The sequence below is a fragment of the Natrix helvetica genome, assembly GCF_964273705.1.
Source record: "Natrix helvetica genome assembly, chromosome: W".
Classification (NCBI taxonomy): domain Eukaryota; kingdom Metazoa; phylum Chordata; class Lepidosauria; order Squamata; family Natricidae; genus Natrix; species Natrix helvetica.
This window is the reverse complement of record NC_138555.1, coordinates 14,360,650-14,381,252: the sequence shown is the minus strand read 5'-3', so window position 1 is coordinate 14,381,252 and position 20,603 is coordinate 14,360,650. Positions and strand designations below refer to the sequence as shown.

The 20,603-nt window shown below is 43.6% G+C and overlaps 1 protein-coding gene across 1 annotated transcript in view; it reads right to left on the bottom strand.

Annotated features, from left to right (window-relative positions):
- LOC309400487 (syntaxin-1B-like) overlaps positions 1–20,603 on the bottom strand; it is a gene marked incomplete at its 3' end in the record, with an annotated part of 213,432 nt that overhangs the window by 21,155 nt on the left and 171,674 nt on the right. The window contains exon 5 of the mRNA XM_081969010.1: positions 20,119–20,192. Within this exon, the coding sequence (XP_081825136.1) occupies positions 20,119–20,192 (74 nt within the window). The remainder of the gene's footprint in view (positions 1–20,118; positions 20,193–20,603) is intronic.

Here is a 20,603-nt window from a genome sequence, read left to right as displayed (position 1 = left end):
TAGAAAGATTAGAGAAGAGGAAGAAATAAAGGGAATGACCATTAAAAAGGAAGAATACAAGCTGCAAGCATTTGCTGACGATCTAGTCTTCATTCTTGAGGAGCCATTTCAATCTGCACCTAAATTGATAGGAGAAATTGAGTCGTACGGGGAAGTTGCAGGTTTGAAAATAAATAAAGACAAAACAAAGATCTTGACAAAAAATATACCCCGAAAACAAAAAGAAGAATTGGCGGAAATTTTGGAAATGCAAATTACAAATAAAGTTAAATATTTGGGGATTCATCTAACAGCCAAATGCAGCACTCTTAAAGAAGATAATTATTTCAAATTGAAGCAACAAATTGCAATAGATTTGGCGAAATGGGAGAACCTTCAATTATCAATGATTGGTAGAATCGCAACAATCAAAATGAATATCCTACCTAGACTGTTATATTTGTTCCAGACTATTCCAATTAAGTTGGGGAAAGGCTATTTTGAAGAATTAAATAAAATGGTGTTGAAATTCATATGGCAAGGGAAAAAAGCAAGAATAAAACGTAAATTGTTACAAGATGCCAAATCAAGGGGAGGGTGGGGCCTACCCGATTGGGAGTTATACTACCAAGCAGCTAGTTTGATGTGGATCAATGAATGGATAATGCTAAGAAATGCTAGGCTTTTGAATCTAGAGGGTCATGACCTGCTGTTGGGGTGGCATGCATACTTATGGTATAAAGGAACTAAAAAGCATGGTTATTTCAGAGACCATTTTATAAGAGAGGCTCTGTTATCAAATTGGGAGAAGGTTAAGAGGTTACACTACTTGAAAATTCCAGTCTGGATATCAACTATTGAAGCTTTTTCATATCCAATAGTATATAAAAGGGAAGAAACAGTTAGATATGCTAAATTATTGAATACTGAGGGTGAACTTAAATCTATACAAGAATTGAAAGAAGAAGGTATTGAACTCAATTGGTATTCATATGTGCAAATACATTCTAGATACAATGAAGATCGAAAAAATGAGGGCTTTTATGATAAACTGACTGATAAACTGGCAAGGGGGGCGTTCCACCAGGTTCGCCTGGTGCGCCAATTGCGCCCCCTACTGGACCGGAGTGCCCTGCGCACGGTCACTCATGCGCTGGTGACGTCTCGCCTGGACTACTGCAATGCTCTCTACATGGGGCTTCCCTTGGGACGCATCCGGAGACTGCAGCTAGTTCAGAACGCAGCCGCGCGGGTTATTATGGGGAGTACACGTTACTCCCACGTAACACCTCTCCTGCGCGAGCTGCACTGGCTACCTGTGGCCTTTCAGGTGCGTTTCAAGTTATTGATCACCATCTTTAAAGCGCTCCATGGCACAGGACCTAGTTATCTGCAGGATCGCATCCTACCACACTCGTCCCTGCGACCTATCCGCTCACACAGGGAGGGGCTCCTCCTGGTGCCGTCCGCTAGGCAATGCCAGCGGGCGACACCTAGGAGTAGGTCCTTCTCTGTGATGGGCCCAACCCTCTGGAACGACCTCCCCCCTGACATTCGAACTACCACCGACCTCCGTTCCTTCTGTCAAAAGTTAAAGACTCACCTATTTCAATCAGCTGGCCTGGCACTTTCTTAGTTTTACCTCCCGGGGATTTATTTTAATTGGGTTTGGGGTTTTAATTGGGATGTTTTTAGGTATTTATTTCTTGTACAGTCTATCTCCCCCTCTAAATGTATTTTAAATGTATTTTATTGTTATGACTGTATTTTATTTGCATTGACTGTACACCGCCCCGAGTCCCTTTTTGGGAGAGGGGGCGGTCTAAAAATCTAAGAAATAAATAAATAATAAATAAATTAGATAAAATCTTAACAGGTAATGATGAAAAAGTAATAAAAAATTTTATGATTATCTATTAGAGGTGAAACTATATGAAGAACAAGTGAAAGAAACTATGCTAGCTTGGGGAAAAAACTTTGGACATGGGATTGACTTAGAAAAATGGCAAAAATTGTGGACTCAAAATTATAAAATGACAATGTCAACTGCATATAAAGAAAACTTGTATAAGATGTTTTATAGGTGGCACTTATCCCCATCGAGAATAGCAAGAATGTCGAAGAATAAGTCTGAAAAATGCTGGAAATGTCAACATACGCCGGGCACATTCTACCACATGTGGTGGACCTGTCCTGAAGCTAAAAGATACTGGAGTAAAATACACATGTGGTTGGAGAAAATGATACATAAACATATAGACTTGAAACCAGAACTTATTCTATTGGGAATAATACCAGAAATATACAATAAAGACTTGAAATATTTGATTATAAATGTCTTAACAACTGCTAGAATTGTATTTGCTAAACATTGGAAAAATGAGAAAGTACCAACAGAGGAAGAAATTGTTTGGAAGATAATGGACTGTGCTGAAATGAGTAAACTTACATTTGAAATTAGAGAACTAGAGGATGAGCAATTCTATAAAGTATGGGATTTGTTTTATCAATGGTTGGATAAAAAAACCTGGAAATGAATTTTTTTCCCTTTATCTTATCTTATATGTAATAATAATAGAAAGCTATATTTAATGTTGGGAAAAAAAATATTTTTTCTTTTTTCTCTTTTTATATGTGTTAAGCCTTAACTATGAAACAGACTATCTACTTATACGATATAAGAATAATAAGGTATTCAATATATAAGAGTGCGTTGATTTAAAGTGTTAGGTATGATTGTAGTTGGTAACTATCTTATAATATAAAATGGAATAATGATGATGTAATGAATAATGGATATAAATATAGACTGAAATATTTAATGACTACATGGATTGACAAATAATAATGGAAAATTATATTTGGAGTTGTGGATGATTGGAAATTCTATGGCTAATGGAAAGTAGAAATGTCTTATATGAAGTAATGAGTTTTTTTTTTCTTTGTCTTAATGCTTATTCTTATTTTTTAGAGAATGGTGATATAATTTTATAAAGACTTATTGTTACCTAGTAGATAATTATGGATGTAAAGAAACAAGGGTTGTCATAAAAGAAAGAATACTAATGGTAATTTGAACACACAATGCTCAATGAAATATTTAACTATGTTTAATGGATAATTAGTGACCTTATCCTTAATTGTAAAAACCACTGCACAAAAACTTGTAACCAAACGACATGCTTGATGAAATTGGTTTTTTTTTCTTTTTTCTTCCCTGCTCTTGTTCTGTATGTGTTGTCTTGTCCTTTTTAAAGAAAAATAAAAAAAAATAAAAAAAAGATGTTACAACACAGCCAACCAATCCACTTACAGCAACAAAGCCAGCACTCCACACACCCCCACCAATTTTTTAGAAAGCAGCAGCTCCGATCACGCTTTGCTCGCACAAGCACGAAGCCGAAGGCACCAGCCTTAAGATGGCGAGTGGGACCTCATTGAAACGTCACGAAGATACTCTCAATTTTAAACGGAAAAAGACCTGAATACGCCAAGACCTGCATATATATATATATATATGTATGTATGTATGTATGTATGTATGTATGTATATATATATATATATATATATATATATATATATATATATATATATATATATATATATATATATATATATATATATATATATATATATATATATATATATATATATATATATATATATATATATATATATATATATATATATATATATATATATATATATATATATATATATATATATATATATATATATATATATATATATATATATATATATATATATATATATATATATATATATATATATATATATATATATATATATATATATATATATATATATATATATATATATATATATATATATATATATATATATATATATATATATATATATATATATATATATATATATATATATATATATATATATATATATGCTGGTTTTGTTGTATTCGGGTCTTTTCCCATGTAAGATTGAGATTGTCTTTGCAACATTTCGGCAGGATCTCACCTGCCATCTTCAAGCTTGGGCTCAAAATGGGAACAGAGCTGCCGTCTTTCTGTAAATCTTGGTGGGAGGGGATGGGGTGCTGACTTTGTTTCAGTAAGTGGAATGATTGGTTGTGTGGTTGTATCATGATTGGTAGATTGGTGCTGATTGGTGCTAGCTGTATGTGCATTGTTGTTTTGTATTGTAACGGCTTGGGTGGTGGGTGGTGTTCGTTTGTTGGCTAGGGCTGGTTTCCAGATGTTTGGTAGGCGGGAGGTATCATCACGTTTATTCATATTGTGGGGGTGTTTCTCTATTTCGATGGCTTCCATAATTATTCTCTTGTTGAGGTGTTCTGTTTTGGAGATTAACCTGGCTCCTTCAAAGTTGATTTCATGTCCTGTAGCTTTAAGGTGCTGGAAAAGGGAGGAAGTTTTTTCTTTTTTTCTTACTGCGTTCTTGTGTTCTGTGATGCGTGCATTTACCCTCCTGTTTGTTTGTCCTATATATATTGCCGGGCAGATTTTGCATGGTATTTTGTAGACTCCTTGGTTTTCCAGCTGGATTTTGTCTTTGGGGTTTCTTAACATGTTGGCTATTTTTTGGTCAGTGGTGAAGGCTGTCCTGATATTGTGCTTGTGGAGAATTTTGCTGATTTTATCTGTGGTGCCTTTGATGTAAGGGAGGAGGGCGATGCCATTGTCCTGTTCTGTGTCTTGGTTTTTGGGGGGAGTCTCCTTTTGGATTAGGTTGGTGATTGTTTTTCTTTGGAATCCATTGGAGATTAATACATTTGTGAGTTTGTGAAATTCAGTTTTCAGGTGGTCTTTGTCGGCTAGGCGTTTGGTTCTGGAGATGAGGGTCTTGGCTACAGAGTTGATCTGGGCAGGGTGGTGATGGGATTGTGCATTTAAGTAGCAGTTGGTGTGTGTTTTTTTCTGGTAGATGGTGTGTCCTAGGGAGCCATTGGGTTTTTTGTAGATTAGGATTTTTGTAGATTATGGAAGCCATCAAAATAGAGAAACACCCCTACAACATGAATAAACGTGATGATACCTCCCACCTACCAAACATCTGGAAACCAGCCCTAGCCAACAAACGAACACCACCCACCACCCAGGCCGTTACAATACAAAACAACAATGCACACACAGCCAGCACCAATCAGCACCAATCTACCAATCATGATACAACCACACAACCAATCATTCCACTTACTGAAACAAAGCCAGCACCCCATCCCCTCCCACCAAGATTTACAGAAAGACGGCAGCTCCGTTCGCATTTTAAGCCCAAAGCCTGAAGATGGCAAGTGAGATCTTGCTGAAACGTTGCCAAGATAATCTCAATCTTACACGGGAAAAGACCCGAATCAACAAAACCAGCATACCTACACCGGTGAAAATCTACGAAAACACACACACACACACACACACACACACACACACACACATATATATATATATATATATATATATATATATATATGTTGTATTTGTACTGATAAATAAATAAAGGGAGACTAGGATAGATCTATTTCGAGCTAATTAGCTCTCATCAGCTAGCCATACCCTTACTGGGATTAGAACCCGGGGTGTATATATCTTAGGCAGGAGTCTTAACCACTAAGCCACGGGTTCTCTTCCTTATCAGTTGAGCCAGGGAAATAAGTATATATTTGTGTTACAACCCCTGGTATGACTAAATATGGGAGGAAGGTCACACTCCCTCTTTCTGTCCTTCGGCTTCATCACAGAAGACCATGCAGGCAGAAAACCATATTTTTATTTTTAATGTTGCCTTTTATATTTGTGTTGTATTTGTACTGATAAATAAATAAAGGGAGACTAGGATAGATCTATTTCGAGCTAATTAGCTCTGAGAGCTAATTAGCTCGAAATAGATCTATCCTAGTCTCCCTTTATTTATTTATCAGTACAAATACAACGCAAATATAAAAGGCAACATTAAAAATAAAAATATGGTTTTCTGCCTGCATGGTCTTCTGTGATGAAGCCGAAGGACAGAAAGAGGGAGTGTGACCTTCCTCCCATATTCAGTCATACCAGGGGTTGTAACACACACACACACACACACACACACACACACACACACACACACACACACACACACACATATATATATATATATATATATATATATATATATATATATATATATATATATGTTTGTGTGTGTGTGTGTGTGTGTGCGTGCGTGTGTGTGTGTGTGTGTAACACTACAAGTTTATGTCAGTGTCTCTGACTTCATTTGGATGCCAGCTGCGCAAATTCCCTGACATAAAGAGATTGGCTAGAATAGCTGATTAGGAGCTGTTGTTGCAGAGGATCCTAATAACATGACTGCAGTTTTTGATTATTAATAATGCAGGTGATAAACTGCTTCATAACTTGGCCTTCGCATGTGTGTTGCTGAAAAATACAACATATTGTTATTCTTTTTCATAGGCAGCTGCTGTTTTAGATAAGCCATTCTCTTAAGTGTGGAACAGCACTGTGCACCTTTGAAGAATATGCCCTGGAAATTTAGAATAGTAAAATAATCAGATGGAAAAATATATAAAGCTTGATTGACTGAGAAAAGTCATTTGTAAGGGGCAAATAATCAGGAACATTTATTGAGTTCAATCCACATAAAAGTTTATTATTGCTACCTATACACAAGAATCTGGTCAACTAAAGTTCAAAGCTAAATTGGCACTAGAATTCTCTTGTGGTAACACAATGACTTCAAACTAATGACACGTTTAACTCCACCTTCCAGCTGAGCCTGCTCTTCTCCTACATCATCACCTCAAAGAATTAATTTTGGCTGTTTATTGGGTGGCAGCTATAATTGGGGTCATGAGTTGAATAAGGAAAAGAGATGGCAAAGGAGTGTCACAGCTGCAATATAGACCCTGTCCTTTCTAACATAGGATACCCAACTTATGTTGGCTTCAGAACCACACTTGTCTTCACCCAGCATGTCAAGAGCTATACATTTGAAGGAACAAGGCTAGCTCTGCATTTGGTCCTGATTTAAGGATTGTAAGAGGTTAGGGACACTGTCAGGCCTGCAGCGGTTCCTTTAAGAATCTTTGGCCTGCCACACTCACACTCTTTCTAGCTTCATCTTTACTATGCCTATTCATTAAGGGGGAGGGGGGGGAAATAGCAAGGAGTAGAATATGTTGTTTTCAAAATAAAAAATTCCATTCTAGAAGCTCAAGGTTATTCTTTGTCTCTGCACCTTCGCACCTGACCAGAACCAGCGGGGTGGAGATGACAGCGTGGAAGAAGAAGATTGGACCATGTGATGGATTAGTGGGTGTGGGGACAAAATCATGAACTTTCAACTGGGTGGGAATCCTAGGTAACTTCGAGAATTGGGATTCAACAGATGTACCAACATGTCTGACTTATTAAATTAAATTGGAACTTTAAGGAAAGATTTGCCTTGATTTAATTCTGCATGATACTTGGAACGCTGACATTATCCCAATTCTTGGGGTTGCTTGATTCATGGGCTCGGCGCCACCCCTTACTGCTGGAGTAAAGCCAACATCAGTCACCTCCCCCCAGATGCAAAGGGGTGGCTCCGAGCCCATGAATCAAGCAACCCCAGGGTGGGCTTTCTTCCCGGGTCATGGATGGGCTCAATGTCAGTGGACGCTTGCCCCCTCCCAGCAGAAGGCGTCACTCCAGGTAACTGCCCCTGGGCAGAACCAGGGACTGGGACCGCCACCGGGTCCAGCCCCCCCAGCAATGGCTCAACAGGCTTTTGCCCAACCGATGGGTATGGCCCAAAAAAGGGGCTTAACACCCCAGGCAGCAGGCCAACAGGCTGCCCCTGTTCAACCACCAGCACCCCCTCCTCCAACACCCCCACTGTTTCAAGCAACATTAGACGGGACCCCAGATAAGCTGGCTTACTTCATGAATCGAGTATTGGCGTACGTTGACCAAGTAGGCCCACAATACCCGTCTGATCGAGAGTTGATCCAAGAAATAGCCAAGGGGATGAATGAAGGAGAGGCTGCACAATGGATAGCGGAGCTCCATGAGGAAGTAACTCCTGAGTTAGATGATGTAACTGGGTTCATCCAACTGATGCACGCCCGATTTAACTATGTGGCCCAACATGTGGATGCTGAAGACCAGATCCAGGAATTGCAACAGGGTAGTCGTCCCGTGAATTAGTTTGGGAGTTCCGGAGAATAGCTGGGAGACTACGATACTGGCCAGAAAGACTCTTGGTCTACACATTCAAAAAGGCCTTAGATCCCAAACTGAAAGAAGCTTGTGCCTTAAGGGGGATCCCAGAACGTCTCCAGGATTGGTACACCACTGCAATCATACTGGACCATGAGATTAACACCCATCGAAAGCCTGGTACCAGGACCCCTGCCAAAAAACCTTTGGCCCACCAAACGCAGAGGCAGCAAACTGAAAAGCCTCCAGCAACCCCTCATTCCCATTATAAAGTGCTACCGATGTGGTCATCTTGGCCACAGAGCATCAAAATGCTAGGCTCCAGCCCCTGTTCCACAAACACGCCAACCACCTGCCAGCACAATGAAAAAAAAAACCAGAAAACCATCAGAAAAGAGTCATCTGGTACAACAGCCAATGGAAGTGGAGAGCCATGCCAATGAAGAAGCCCCTGCCACCTCGGAGGAGGAGGGGGGGGGAAGGAAGAAAATGCCTAAGACAACCCAATGGTGAGTGCACCTATCAGATAAAAGCCAAACTCCAAGTACCAGAAACAGGGGTAGAAGGGGAAGTTGGGGCGATCATAGATAACGGCTGCACCCAATGCTTAATCAGCATGTCAATAGTGGAGCAGCTACGTATACGCACAAGACCCCTAACCCATCCTATTCGGTTTGAGCAAGTAGATGGAACCCTAATTTGGGGGGGGGGGGGCTCCGGCTACGAAGATCACCGAGTTAGTAAAGCTGATGATAGGCCGCCACTATGAGTTCCTCAGATTCATCATGGCCCCTAGAATGCAGGAGTCAATTATCTTGGGACTTGCATGGCTGGACAAGTGGGCACCTACTATAAAGTGGGAGGACGGCGTTAGAAATTAATTATTGGGTTTGGGCCGTTACCACCGGTGGAGCCAAAAGGCCACCCAGGAACGATTGGACCCAACAGCCCAAACCATCCAGAACCTGCAGCACCCGCAGCAGACACCAAACCTCTGGGAATCCAACGAGTCCCAAAGATCTATTGGGATCTGGCAGAGGTGTTCAGTGAGGAAGACGGAAACTACCTTCCACCGCACTGCCCCACAGATTGCGCAATAGACTTCAAACCTGGGGCAACCTTACCAAAGCCAAAAATGTACTCTATGACTCCCAAGGAGATCATGGAATTGAGGAACTACATCGACACCAATTTAAAAAGGGGTTTTATTGAACCAGCGAAATTGAAAGTAGCGGCTCCAGTGCTCTTCAGAGAAAAGAAAGATGGCGGAGTTCGCCTCTGTGTGGATCTACGAGCTTTGAATGCGGGATGCGAAAAGAACACCTATCCCCTCCCCCTCCTGAAAGATATGTTGAACCACTTGGCTAAAGGCAAGATCTTCACCAAGCTGGACTTGAGAGAGGCATATTACCGTATACGAATCCGAAAAGGGGATGAGTGAAAGACCACTTTTAACACTCCCCTGGGCAGCTTCCAGTACAAAGTCATGCCTTTTGGACTACAAGGAGCACCCGCAGTATTCATGCAGTACATAAATGAAGTGCTACATGACCACCTGTACCGCGGAGTACTCGTCTATTTAGATGACTCTAAGACCCTGGAAGATGTGAAACTGGTACGGCAAGTCCTGAAAAAACTTCTAGCTGCTAAACTATATGCAAAATTGTCGAAGTGTGAGTTCCACAAGACCTCACTAGATTACCTGGGGTATCGTATCTCCAATGAAGGGGTAGAAATGGATCCAGGAAAAGTGAAAGCGGTGTTAGATTGGAAACCTCCAAGTACTCGCAAACAATTACAAAGCTTCCTTGGATTTGCAAATTTTTATAGACAGTTCATTCCGACCTTTGCTATAATTGCCCTACCATTGACTGAGCTATTAAAGATGGACCCTTTCCCAACAAAGCCGAAAGCAAACCAACCATTAAACTGGACAATGGACTGTCAAAAAGCCTTTGACAAATTAAAACGGCTCTTTGCCCAAGAGCCCATATTGCAACACCCCGATCCAGAGCGACCATTCATAATCCAAACGGATGCCAGTGATGTCGCGATAGCCGTGGTACTACTGCAAAAGAGTAAAGAAGGCCACCTCTTGCCATGTGCTTACATCTCCAAGAAACTCACCGCTACTGAAAGAAGGTGGGCCATTTGGGAGAAAGAGGCATTCGCGATCAGGTGGAGCATGCTTACCTGGAGACATCTCCTGGAAGGGGGGGATATACCATTCGAGGTCTGGACTGATCATAAAAACCTCAAAGCTCTCCTTGCCCATCGGAAGTTATCCCCCAAACAAGTTCGCTGGGCCCAATATTTCCAAAGGTTCAAATTCAAAATTAAACACATCCCTGCAGGAAAGAACTTGTTAGCAGATGCTCTGTCGAGAAAACCCCAGTTTGACAGTAAGAAGGAAGAAGTTATCCACCCCATCATATCTCCCTCTCACCAAAAGGCAGCTCAAGTCACCACTCGAAGCTAAAATAAGCTGAGGACCGAGCTGAAAGCGGCACACCGGACAGACCCGTGGTTCAACAACAACAAGGACATCCTAACGGTGAATGATGGCTTAGCCTGGAAGGGGTCCAAACTGTACATCCCTGCAGAGATGAGGCAGCAAGTGCTACAGTGGAGTCATGATGCTAAACTAGGAGGCCATTTCGGATTCCTAAAAACTCTCCACCTCACCAGGCGTCAATTTTGGTGGCCAAAGATGAAATCGGAGGTGGAAGATTATGTAAAAAGCTGTGCTACTTGTGCCACGATGAAAACCCGGCCGGGAATGCCCCCTGGACTACTACAATGAGTGGCCAGCCCTAGCCGACCATGGGAAGAGATCGCAATGGACTTCATCATTGAGCTTCCAGACAGCAGCGGTAATAGAGTAATCTGGACAGTTATTGATTTGTTTTCCAAGCAAGCACATTTCATCACTTGCTCAGGCCTGCCATCCGCAAAGAAATTAGTGAAAATGTTTGTGAAACACATTTATCGCCTGCATGGGGTGCCAAAAAGGATAATGTCAGATCGCAAAGTTCAATTCACCGCCAAGTTCTGGAGAGAGTTCCTCAAATCGATCGGGTCCACACAGGGAGTCAGCTCAGCATTTCATCCCAGCACAAATGGGGCAGCAGAGAGGGCCAATGCGATGGTGGAACAATACATCCGGTGTTATATGGACTATCAGCAAGACAACTGGTTGGACTTGCTACCCTTCGCCGAAGTGGCATACAATAATGCGGTCCACAGCAGTACCGGATTAACTCCTTTCCAGATTACCAGTGGCATGCAATTCGTTCCCATGCCTGAGCTGCCTAAAGAAACTCCCTCCTCCATGTCTCTGAATGAATGGATGGACACACTAAAAAAGGGATGGGAAAATACGAAGAAGGCCCTAACAGATGCGGCAGAAGCCTACAAGAAGCAAGCTGATAAACATCGCTCCCTCCAACCTCCCTTTCGGGTAGGGGACAAAGTTTTTGTGTCTACTAAATACATAAGATTAAGGATACCTAGTAAGAAATTGGGTCCAAAATTTCTAGGTCCTTTCCCAATAGAAAAGATAATTAACCCAGTTACAGTTCGACTCAGCCTACCCAGAATTCTAGGGAAAATTTACCCGGTATTCGATTGTAGCTTGTTGAAACCAGTAATGGGGTCTAGCATAAGGCCATCCACCCAAGCTCCCCCTCCTCCTGTAGTGGTAGAAGGGGAAACACATTATGAGGTGAAAAAAATCTTAGATTCCAGGCTGTATAGAGGTCGCTTACAATATTTAGTGCATTGGAAGGGGTACCCTTTGTCTGAAGCTATGTGGGTGAAAAGTTGGGATCTAAAAGCAGATAAATTAGTGAAACAATTCCATGAGAAGTTCCCCGACAAGCCAAAGGGTCCTCCTGGGGGAGGCAGAGGTGGTTAATTGTGTATGGTAACTTCTAATTTTAATTCTCTTTTCCAGAAACCGTTTTCTTTTTGAAGAGAGGCCGCCTGTCAGACGCTCTTTTTATAGTAGCGGTGTCCTTATGGATTTTTACACCCAAAATTCCCCAGCCAGCATGCCTAGCTGGGGAATTCTGGGAGTTGAAGTCTTAAAGTTGCCAAGGTTGGACAATCCTGCCTTATACTGTTGGAAGGTAAAACCCACCCCTCTCCTAGAGAAATGAAATATTTTAGGAAATATTAAAAAGTAAGAATATTTGCCCTAAAAAGAGAAGTAGAAACTCAAGAGAGGCAGAAACTCAGCCGCCCCCACCTTTGTGAATGAGCCATTAAGGCCTGAGCCAGTCTATACTACATTATTTATTTATTTATTTATTTATTATTTATTGAATTTATAGACCGCCCCCTCTCCCCGAAGGGACTCGGGGCGGTGTACAGACAGCAGTTAAAAAACCATATACACAATAGAAAATATTAAATACCCCTTAAAAATAGATTAAATATGAAGCCGTACAATGATAAAAATTAAAAAACAGTCTAAAAAGTCTACCCCCGAAAATTTAAAATACCGGCCAGAAGGATTAAAGATTAAAACTACGGTTAGGCCAGGCCAGCTAAGTGGAACAGGTGGGTCTTAAGTTTCTTGCGGAAGGAGCGGAGATCGGTGGTTGTTCTGATGTCGGGGGGGAGGTCATTCCAGAGGGTCGGGCCCATCACAGAGAAGGCCCTACTCCTGGGCGCCGCCCGCTGGCATTGCCTAGTGGACGGCACCCAGCGGAGTCCCTCTCTGTGAGAGCGAATTGGTTGCAGGGATGTGTGGGGTAGGATGCGATCCCGCAGATAGCTAGGTCCTGTGCCATGGAGCGCTTTAAAGATGATAGTCAACACCTTGAAAAGCACCCGAAAAACCACAGGTAGCCAGTGCAGCCCACGCAGGAGATGTGTTATATGGGAGTACCTGGTAGTTCCCATGATTGCCCGCGCGGCCGCATTCTGGACCAGCTGTAGCCTTCGAGTGCATCTCAAGGGGAGCCCCATGTAGAGAGCATTGCAATAGTCCAGACGGGACGTCACTAGCGCATGAGTGACTGTGTGAAGGGCGTCCCGGTCCAATAGGGGACGCAATTGGCGCACCAGGCGAACCTGGTGGAACGCCCCCCTTGCCACGGCTGTCACATGGTCATCCATCGACAGCCGGGCATCCAGGAGGACGCCCAAATTGCGTGCCCGCTCCACGGGGGCCAGTTGTTCGCCCCCGATGGCCAGTGATGGTACCCACTGGTTGAACCGAGGCGCCGGTAACCACAGCCACTCCGTCTTGGAGGGGTTGAGCTTGAGTCTGTTACTTCCCATCCAGACCCGTACGGCCTCCAGGCACCGGGACATCACTTCGACGGCCTCGTCTGGGTGGTTCGGGGTGGAGATGTACAGCTGAGTATCATCAGCGTACAGATGGTACTCGACCCCAAAACCACGAATGATCTCACCCAGCGGCTTCATATACGTGTTGAACAGGAGAGGCGAGAGGACCGACCCCTGTGGCACCCCGCAAGTGAGTGGCCTCAGGGTCGACCTCTGCTCCCCTGCCAGCATGCATTGCGTCTGGCCGGAGAGGTAGGAGGAGAACCACCGCAAGACGGTGCCCCTCACCCCCAACCCCTCCAGACGACGCAATAGGATACCATGGTCGATGGTATCGAAAGCAGCTGAGAGGTCTAATAGGACCAGGATGGAGGAGCAACCCCCATCCCTAGCCCTCCAGAGATCATCCACCTCCAGAGATCATCCACCACCAAGGCCGTCTCTGTGCTGTGTCCGGGCCGGAAACCGGACTGGCACGGGTCTAGATAATCAATTTCCTCCAAGTGGCGTGGGAACTGTTGTGCCACCACACTCTCTACAACCTTTGCCAGAAAGCAAAGGTTGGAGACAGGACGATAGTTGGTTAACATAGCTGGATCCAGGGAAGGCTTCTCAAGGCAGCCGGCAAGGACCCCTCTCTCAAGGAAGCGTTGACTAACTCCTGGAGCCAGCCTCGTGTAACCTCCCAGGATGCCAGTATAAGCCAGGAGGGACACGGGTCCAGTAAACATGTAGTGGCTCGCAGTCGCCCACGCAACCTGTCCATATCATCGGCAGCAACAGAGTCAAACTCCTCCCAGAATGGTCCCTCAAGACTCGCCTCCGACGTCCCCTCTAGACTACTGAAGGGGACCCACTCGCTACGGATCTGAGCGATTTTGTCCTGCACATATTCCCCAAATTCCTCTGCTCTACCCTGCAGGGGGGCTTCCCGCGGCCTCTGCGAAAGGAGGGAGCTGGTCACCCGAAACAGGGCGGCAGGGCTGATGCCTGCGGACGCAATAAGAGTGGCACAGTTGACGCTTGGCCACTCTTAATGCCACAAGGTAGGTCCGTAAATAGGCTCTTACCTGTGTTCGGTCAGATTCGGAGCGTGAAGATCTCGATCTGCTCTCTAGGTGTCTCTTGTGACGCTTCATCACCCTTAGCTCCTCGGTGAACCAAGGGGCCAGGGTGGCTCGTTGCCGCAGGAGAGGCCGCAAAGGCGCAACCCGGTCCAAGGCCCCGGCAGCCGCATTGTTCCATGCGGCCACCAGGTCCTCCATCCGGGAGCGGGTCAGGGCTACAGGAAGTGGCCCAAGCTCCGTCTGGAACCTATCAGGTTCCATCAGGCGCCTGGGGCGGAACCATCTAGGACATTTTGGTTCCGCCTCCCCGCGATGGGGGGTAGTGCCTGGGAAGTCGAGCTGGAGAAGTGAGTGATCTGACCATGACAGGGGTGTAATAACTAATTCCCCTATTCCCAGATCACTCTTCCACTGGCCAGAGACAAAAATAAGGTCCAGCGTGTGGCCTCCCTCGTGTTTGGGGCCCTTAATTATTTGGGTCAGGTCCATGGCTGTCATGGAAGCCATGAACTCCCGAGCCGCCTCGGATGATCCCCCTATCGACGGTAGGTTGAAATCCCCCATAACCAGTAGCTTGGGGGTCTCAACCGCCATCTCTGCGATCATATCGAGGAGCTCAGGCAGGGCCGCTGATGCATAGCGAGGAGCCAAGTATACAATCAGCAAGCCCAACTGTTTCCCTGGGCCCCACCTCACGCATAGAGACTCACACCCGGATATCTGCGGCACAGTGAACTCTCTCGGCTCCAGACCCTCCCTTATAATCACCGCTACCCCGCCACCCCTACCCAGGGCCCGCGGCTGATGGAATGCACGGTATCCCGGTGGGCACATTTCCACAAGGGGTAGACCCCCCTCGTGGCCCAGCCAGGTCTCCGTTATCCCTGCAAGGTCCGGCACCCCCTCCGAGATCAGATCATTAATGAGGGGGGCCTTATTGACAACAGACCTAACGTTGCACAACATCAGCCTCAGGCCCTGGCTCTGTAGAACCTGGCCACCTAGAGGGTTGGGACAGATGACCGGTCGTGTCCAACGACCACGGTCTCCCAACCGGTTGCAGAATATTCGTCTATCCTCGCACCCACCCCTCCCTATGACCGTTGAGATGAAAAGACCCTCTAATGGAATATCGTTATTCTCCCTCCGTTCCCCAGCTCCGCTCACTCCCCTCCCAACCACACCTGTCCGCCTGGCACTAACCCCTCTCTTGGCCTGGCTAACCCCCCAACCCCACCCTGGAACCCTCTAAAACATTTAAATAACATTACATAACAAAGATCTACCCCCTTCAGCTCCAGGGTGATGGGATTAAGGCATGGGCCTCAGGACATAATAGTATTAGCCCTTTACCAATCTCACCACATGGCACCTGGGAGGATTACATCATCACCCAGCAAGTCAGGTAAGCCTGGGAGACAGCCTACAGAGTTGCCCCTGCACCGCCCCCTGGGAGTCTGACCACCAATCAGAATGCATTTCTTACACAGGAACAGGAAGCTCTGGGGTGGGGCCCAGAGTGGGCATAAAACCAGGGACTTTCAGCATCTCTTCCCTTTTTCTGTTCAGGAACTCAAGCCATGTGATCCTGTCTACCATTAAATCATCTTTCCAAACATCCTCCATGATTCCAGTGTCTTTTTCCTCAATACAATACAATACAATAGTAGAGTTGGAAGGGACCTTGGAGGTCTTCTAGTCCAACCCCCTGCCTAGGCAGGAAACCCTATACCGTTTCAGACAGATGGCTATCCAACATCTTCTTAAAGACTTCCAGTGTTGGGGCATTCACAACTTCTGGAGGCAAGCTGTTCCACTGATTAATTGTTCTAACTGTCAGGAAATTTCTCCTCAGTTCTAAGTTGCTTCTCTCCTTGATTAGTTTCCACCCATTGCTTCTTGTTCTACCCTCAGGTGCCTTGGAGAATAGTTTGACTCCCTCTTCTTTGTGGCAACCCCAGAGATATTGGAACACTGCTATCATGTCTCCCCTAGTCCTTCTTTCTCTTAAACTAAACATAACCAGTTCCTGCAACCGTTCTTCATATGTTTTAGTCTCCAGTCCCCACTTTGTTGCTCTTCTCTGCACTCTCTCCAGAGTCTCCACATCTTTTCTGCATCGTGGCGACCAGAACTGAATGCAGTATTCCAAGTGTGGCCTTACCAAGGCATTATAAAGTGATATTAACACTTCACGTGATCTTGATTCTATCCCTCTATTTATGCAGCCTAGAACTGTGTTGGCTTTTTTGGCAGCTGCTGCACACTGCTGGCTCATATTTAAATGGTTGTCCACTAGGACTCCAAGATCCCTTTCACAGTTACTACTACTGAGCAAGGTGCCACCTATACTGTACCTGTGCATTCCGTTTTTGTTGCCTAAATGTAGAACCTTACTCTTTTCACCATTGAATTTCATTTTATTAGATAGTGCCCAATGTTCAAGTTTGTCAAGATCCTTCTGTATCTTAAGCCTATCTTCTGGAGTGTTAGCTATTCCTGCCAGCTTGGTGTCCTCTGCAAATTTGATGAGTTCCCCATTTATTCCCTCATCCAAATCATTGATGAAGATGTTGAAGAGTACTGGGCCTAAAACAGAGCCTTGGGGTACTCCACTGCATACCTCCCTCCATGTAGATGCAGTTCCATTGAGGACTACACGTTGAGTGCGGTTGGTCAGCCAATTACGAATCCATCTGGTGGTGATGCTGTCTAACCCACATTCCTCTACTTTGTCTAGTAGTAGGTTATGGTCTACCTTATCAAAAGCCTTACTGAAGTCCAAGTAAACTATATCGACAGCATTCCTCTGGTCCACTAATTTTGTCACATTATCAAAGAATGCAATAAGATTAGTCTGGCATGATCTGTTTTTGACAAATCCATGTTGGCTTTTGGCTATTACTTTGTTTGCTTCTAGGTGGTCGCTAATTCGTTGCTTGATTATTTTTTCCAGAATCTTTCCTGGTATTGAGGTCAGGCTGATAGGTCTGTAGTTTCCTGGATCCATTTTTTCCCCTTTTTTGAAGATGGGAATCACATCAGCTCTTTTCCAAACCTCTGGTAGTTCCCTGGTGTTCCAGGATCTCTGAAAGATATAATTCAGTGGTTCTGAGATCTCGTCTGCCAGTTCTTTCAGAACCCTGGGGTGTAATCCATCCGGTCCTGGTGATTTGAACTCGTCTAGGGTAGACAGGTGCTCACTTACCATTTTCTTCCCTATTTCAATTTGTGTTCCTAATCTGATTTTTGTGGCGCTGCTTTTGATAGGTTGGACTGTTTTATCCCTTTGTGTAAAGACAGATGCAAAACATGAGTTAAATAGTTCTGCTTTCTCCCTGTTACTTGTCACCTTCTTGCCACTTTCTCCTAGCAATGGACCAATTGTTTCCTTAACCTTTTTCTTGTTTTTAACATGTTGGAAGAAGCTTTTTTTGTTAATTTTTACTTTTGTGGCAAGCCTTTCTTCATTGTGAGCCTTAGCTTTCCTCATTTCATCTTTACAGGCTCGGGCTATTTGCTGATATTCTGCCTTAGTTATGTCCCCCTCTTTCCACTTTTTATACTTATCTTTTTTGTCTTTCAGTTTGTCAGAGAGTTCTTTATGCAGCCATGCTGGCTTCTTTTGGGAGCTGTTATTTTTCTTCTTCATTGGTATTGTGCTAGACTGGACTTTTGTAATCTCATTTTTCAAAATTTCCCAAGCTTCTTGAGTTGTTTTCCCCTTGAGGATTCTCATCCATGGAATCCTTCCCAAGCTCTCTCTAAGTTTATTGAAATTAGCTTTCTTAAAGTCCAAGACTCTAGTTTGACTTTGTTCTACTACTTGTGTTTGCATAATGTTGAATTCCAATATTGCATGGTCACTTGCCCCCAGTGTCCCTGTGGTTTCAACACCTTCTATCATTTCCTCTCTGTTAGTGAGGATTAAGTCCAATATGGCTGATCCCCTTGTTCCCTTCTCTACTTTTTGGAAAACAAAGTTGTCTGCTAGGTTTCTTAAGAACCTGTTGGATCTTCCACTTGGTGCAGAGTTTGTTTCCCAGTTGATGTCAGTGTAGTTAAAATCTCCCATTACTATTGTGGTGTGTACTATTCCTACATACCTTAGTTAGCTGACTAGCAAAAAGTTCATCTACTTCCTCTGCTTGGTTGGGTGGCCTGTAGTATAGACTTATGGCAATGTCATCCCCCCCCCCCCCAACCTTTAATATTGACCCAAATGCATTCAAGATAGTTCTCATCATTGTTGTGCTCTATTTCTGTAGAGATGTAGTTATTTCTTATATATAGTGCAACTCCACCTCCTCTTTTATTTGGTCTATTTCTTTTAAATAATTTAAATCCTTCTAGCTGTATGTTCCATTTGTCGGTTTCATCCCACCAAGTTTCTGTAATGGCAATAATATCGTATCTGCCCTCTTTTACTTGAATTTCTAATTCGCCCTGTTTATTCCTCATACTCTGTGCATTGGTGTATAGGCATTTGAGTCCATTTTGATTGACCTTGTGTTTACTGTCTACATAACCTGTGTTATGCCTGACTGCCCCTATTTTCTTGCCACTTGTGTGATACATGCACATGGTATGGCGATCACTATTAAATGCTTGGTTTTGCTTGACAGCAGGAGTGGTAATCTTACCCACACAAACATCTGTGGTACATGCACTGATAACCCTATGAATTTTAGTTTGCTGGGGACAGAAATGTTCTGTATCTATTAATTCTCTGTCCCCGCTCTTCAGTTTAAATGTTTATCAAGAAAATCTGTGAATTTAATGCCAAGTAACTCAGTCCCTTTCTTGGATGGGTGCAACCCATCTCTTTTGTACAGTTTTTCATTGGACCAGCTACAGGCATCATGACTAATAAAACCAAAGCCTTCCCTTTTACACCACTCTTTTCGCCACACATTAAACTCTGCTACACGCTGGCCCTTCCCTTTTTGTTCCTTATATACTGGTTTAACCTCTGAAAAGATAAGCCTACAACCTACACTACTAAGTTCATATTCCAAGTTCTGAAAATCATTCTGCACAGAAAGTACATCTTTCTGGGACAGATCATTAGTGCCAAGATGTATAATAGCATCAACGTCACAGTCCTTACTTGCATTCTTGACTATCTTAAGAATGCGCCTCTTGTCTCTGCTGGCAGTAGCACCTGGCAGACACCTGACCTCTTTTAAAACCTCCATATCCTCTCCTAAATTAACATCCGTTACGATTGAATCACCAACCAGAAGGTGACTTGTCTTTTTATATACCTTGATCTTCTTCTGCCACTGATGTGTGATACCTGTGATGTGTGATCACTTGGAACTGAACCCAGATGGACATTTCTTCCAACAATACTATACCTACAATGCCTCAATTCTGCAATCAGTGCCTCATTTCAATCTTCTTAAAAAAAAAAGAATTGCCAATTCGGAAGTTGTTTCAAAAGGAAAATAGGAGCATAATCCTTAGATCCCCATGAAGAAACTAGCATAAGCAAGATTATCGGAAAAACAAAATTGAAAAATGAAGAAAAGAACATAAAGGGAAAATGCAGCTATCGGAGGAGATCTAAGGAGAGTACCTGTGTTTTCCGGATTCTCAAGTCAGCAGAGGATCGGTTCTGTACCTCTTCCTGCTCAATTTCCTGCTCAATCGCTGGAGAAAGAAAATAGATGAAGAATCAGAGCTGTAGTATAGAAATGAAAAACCGATGAATTAGTGCAACAGACATCTGAATTGTTGCCCTTAATGGTGAGCTGGTGAGCTACAGATGAAGTCTCTCAGGCTAGGTGTCAGCCCCACTAGTAAACAGGGGCTGCAATAGCATGTGGGAAATACCTTGTGAAACAATGGGAAGAGATGCTACCGAGAGAATAGTCAGATAACATAGGTCATATCTGAAAAATGGACAGATTTTGTTAATGAAACTTTACAATATAGTAAAATGAGTTTATCTGATTGTTTTCTGTCTGGTCTATCTGGTAAGACTGATAACAATTAACAAGTCTGAAAGTATAATTCTCCCATGGCCTCCTTTACAGCCTGAAAAACTAGGGAAGGTTTCTT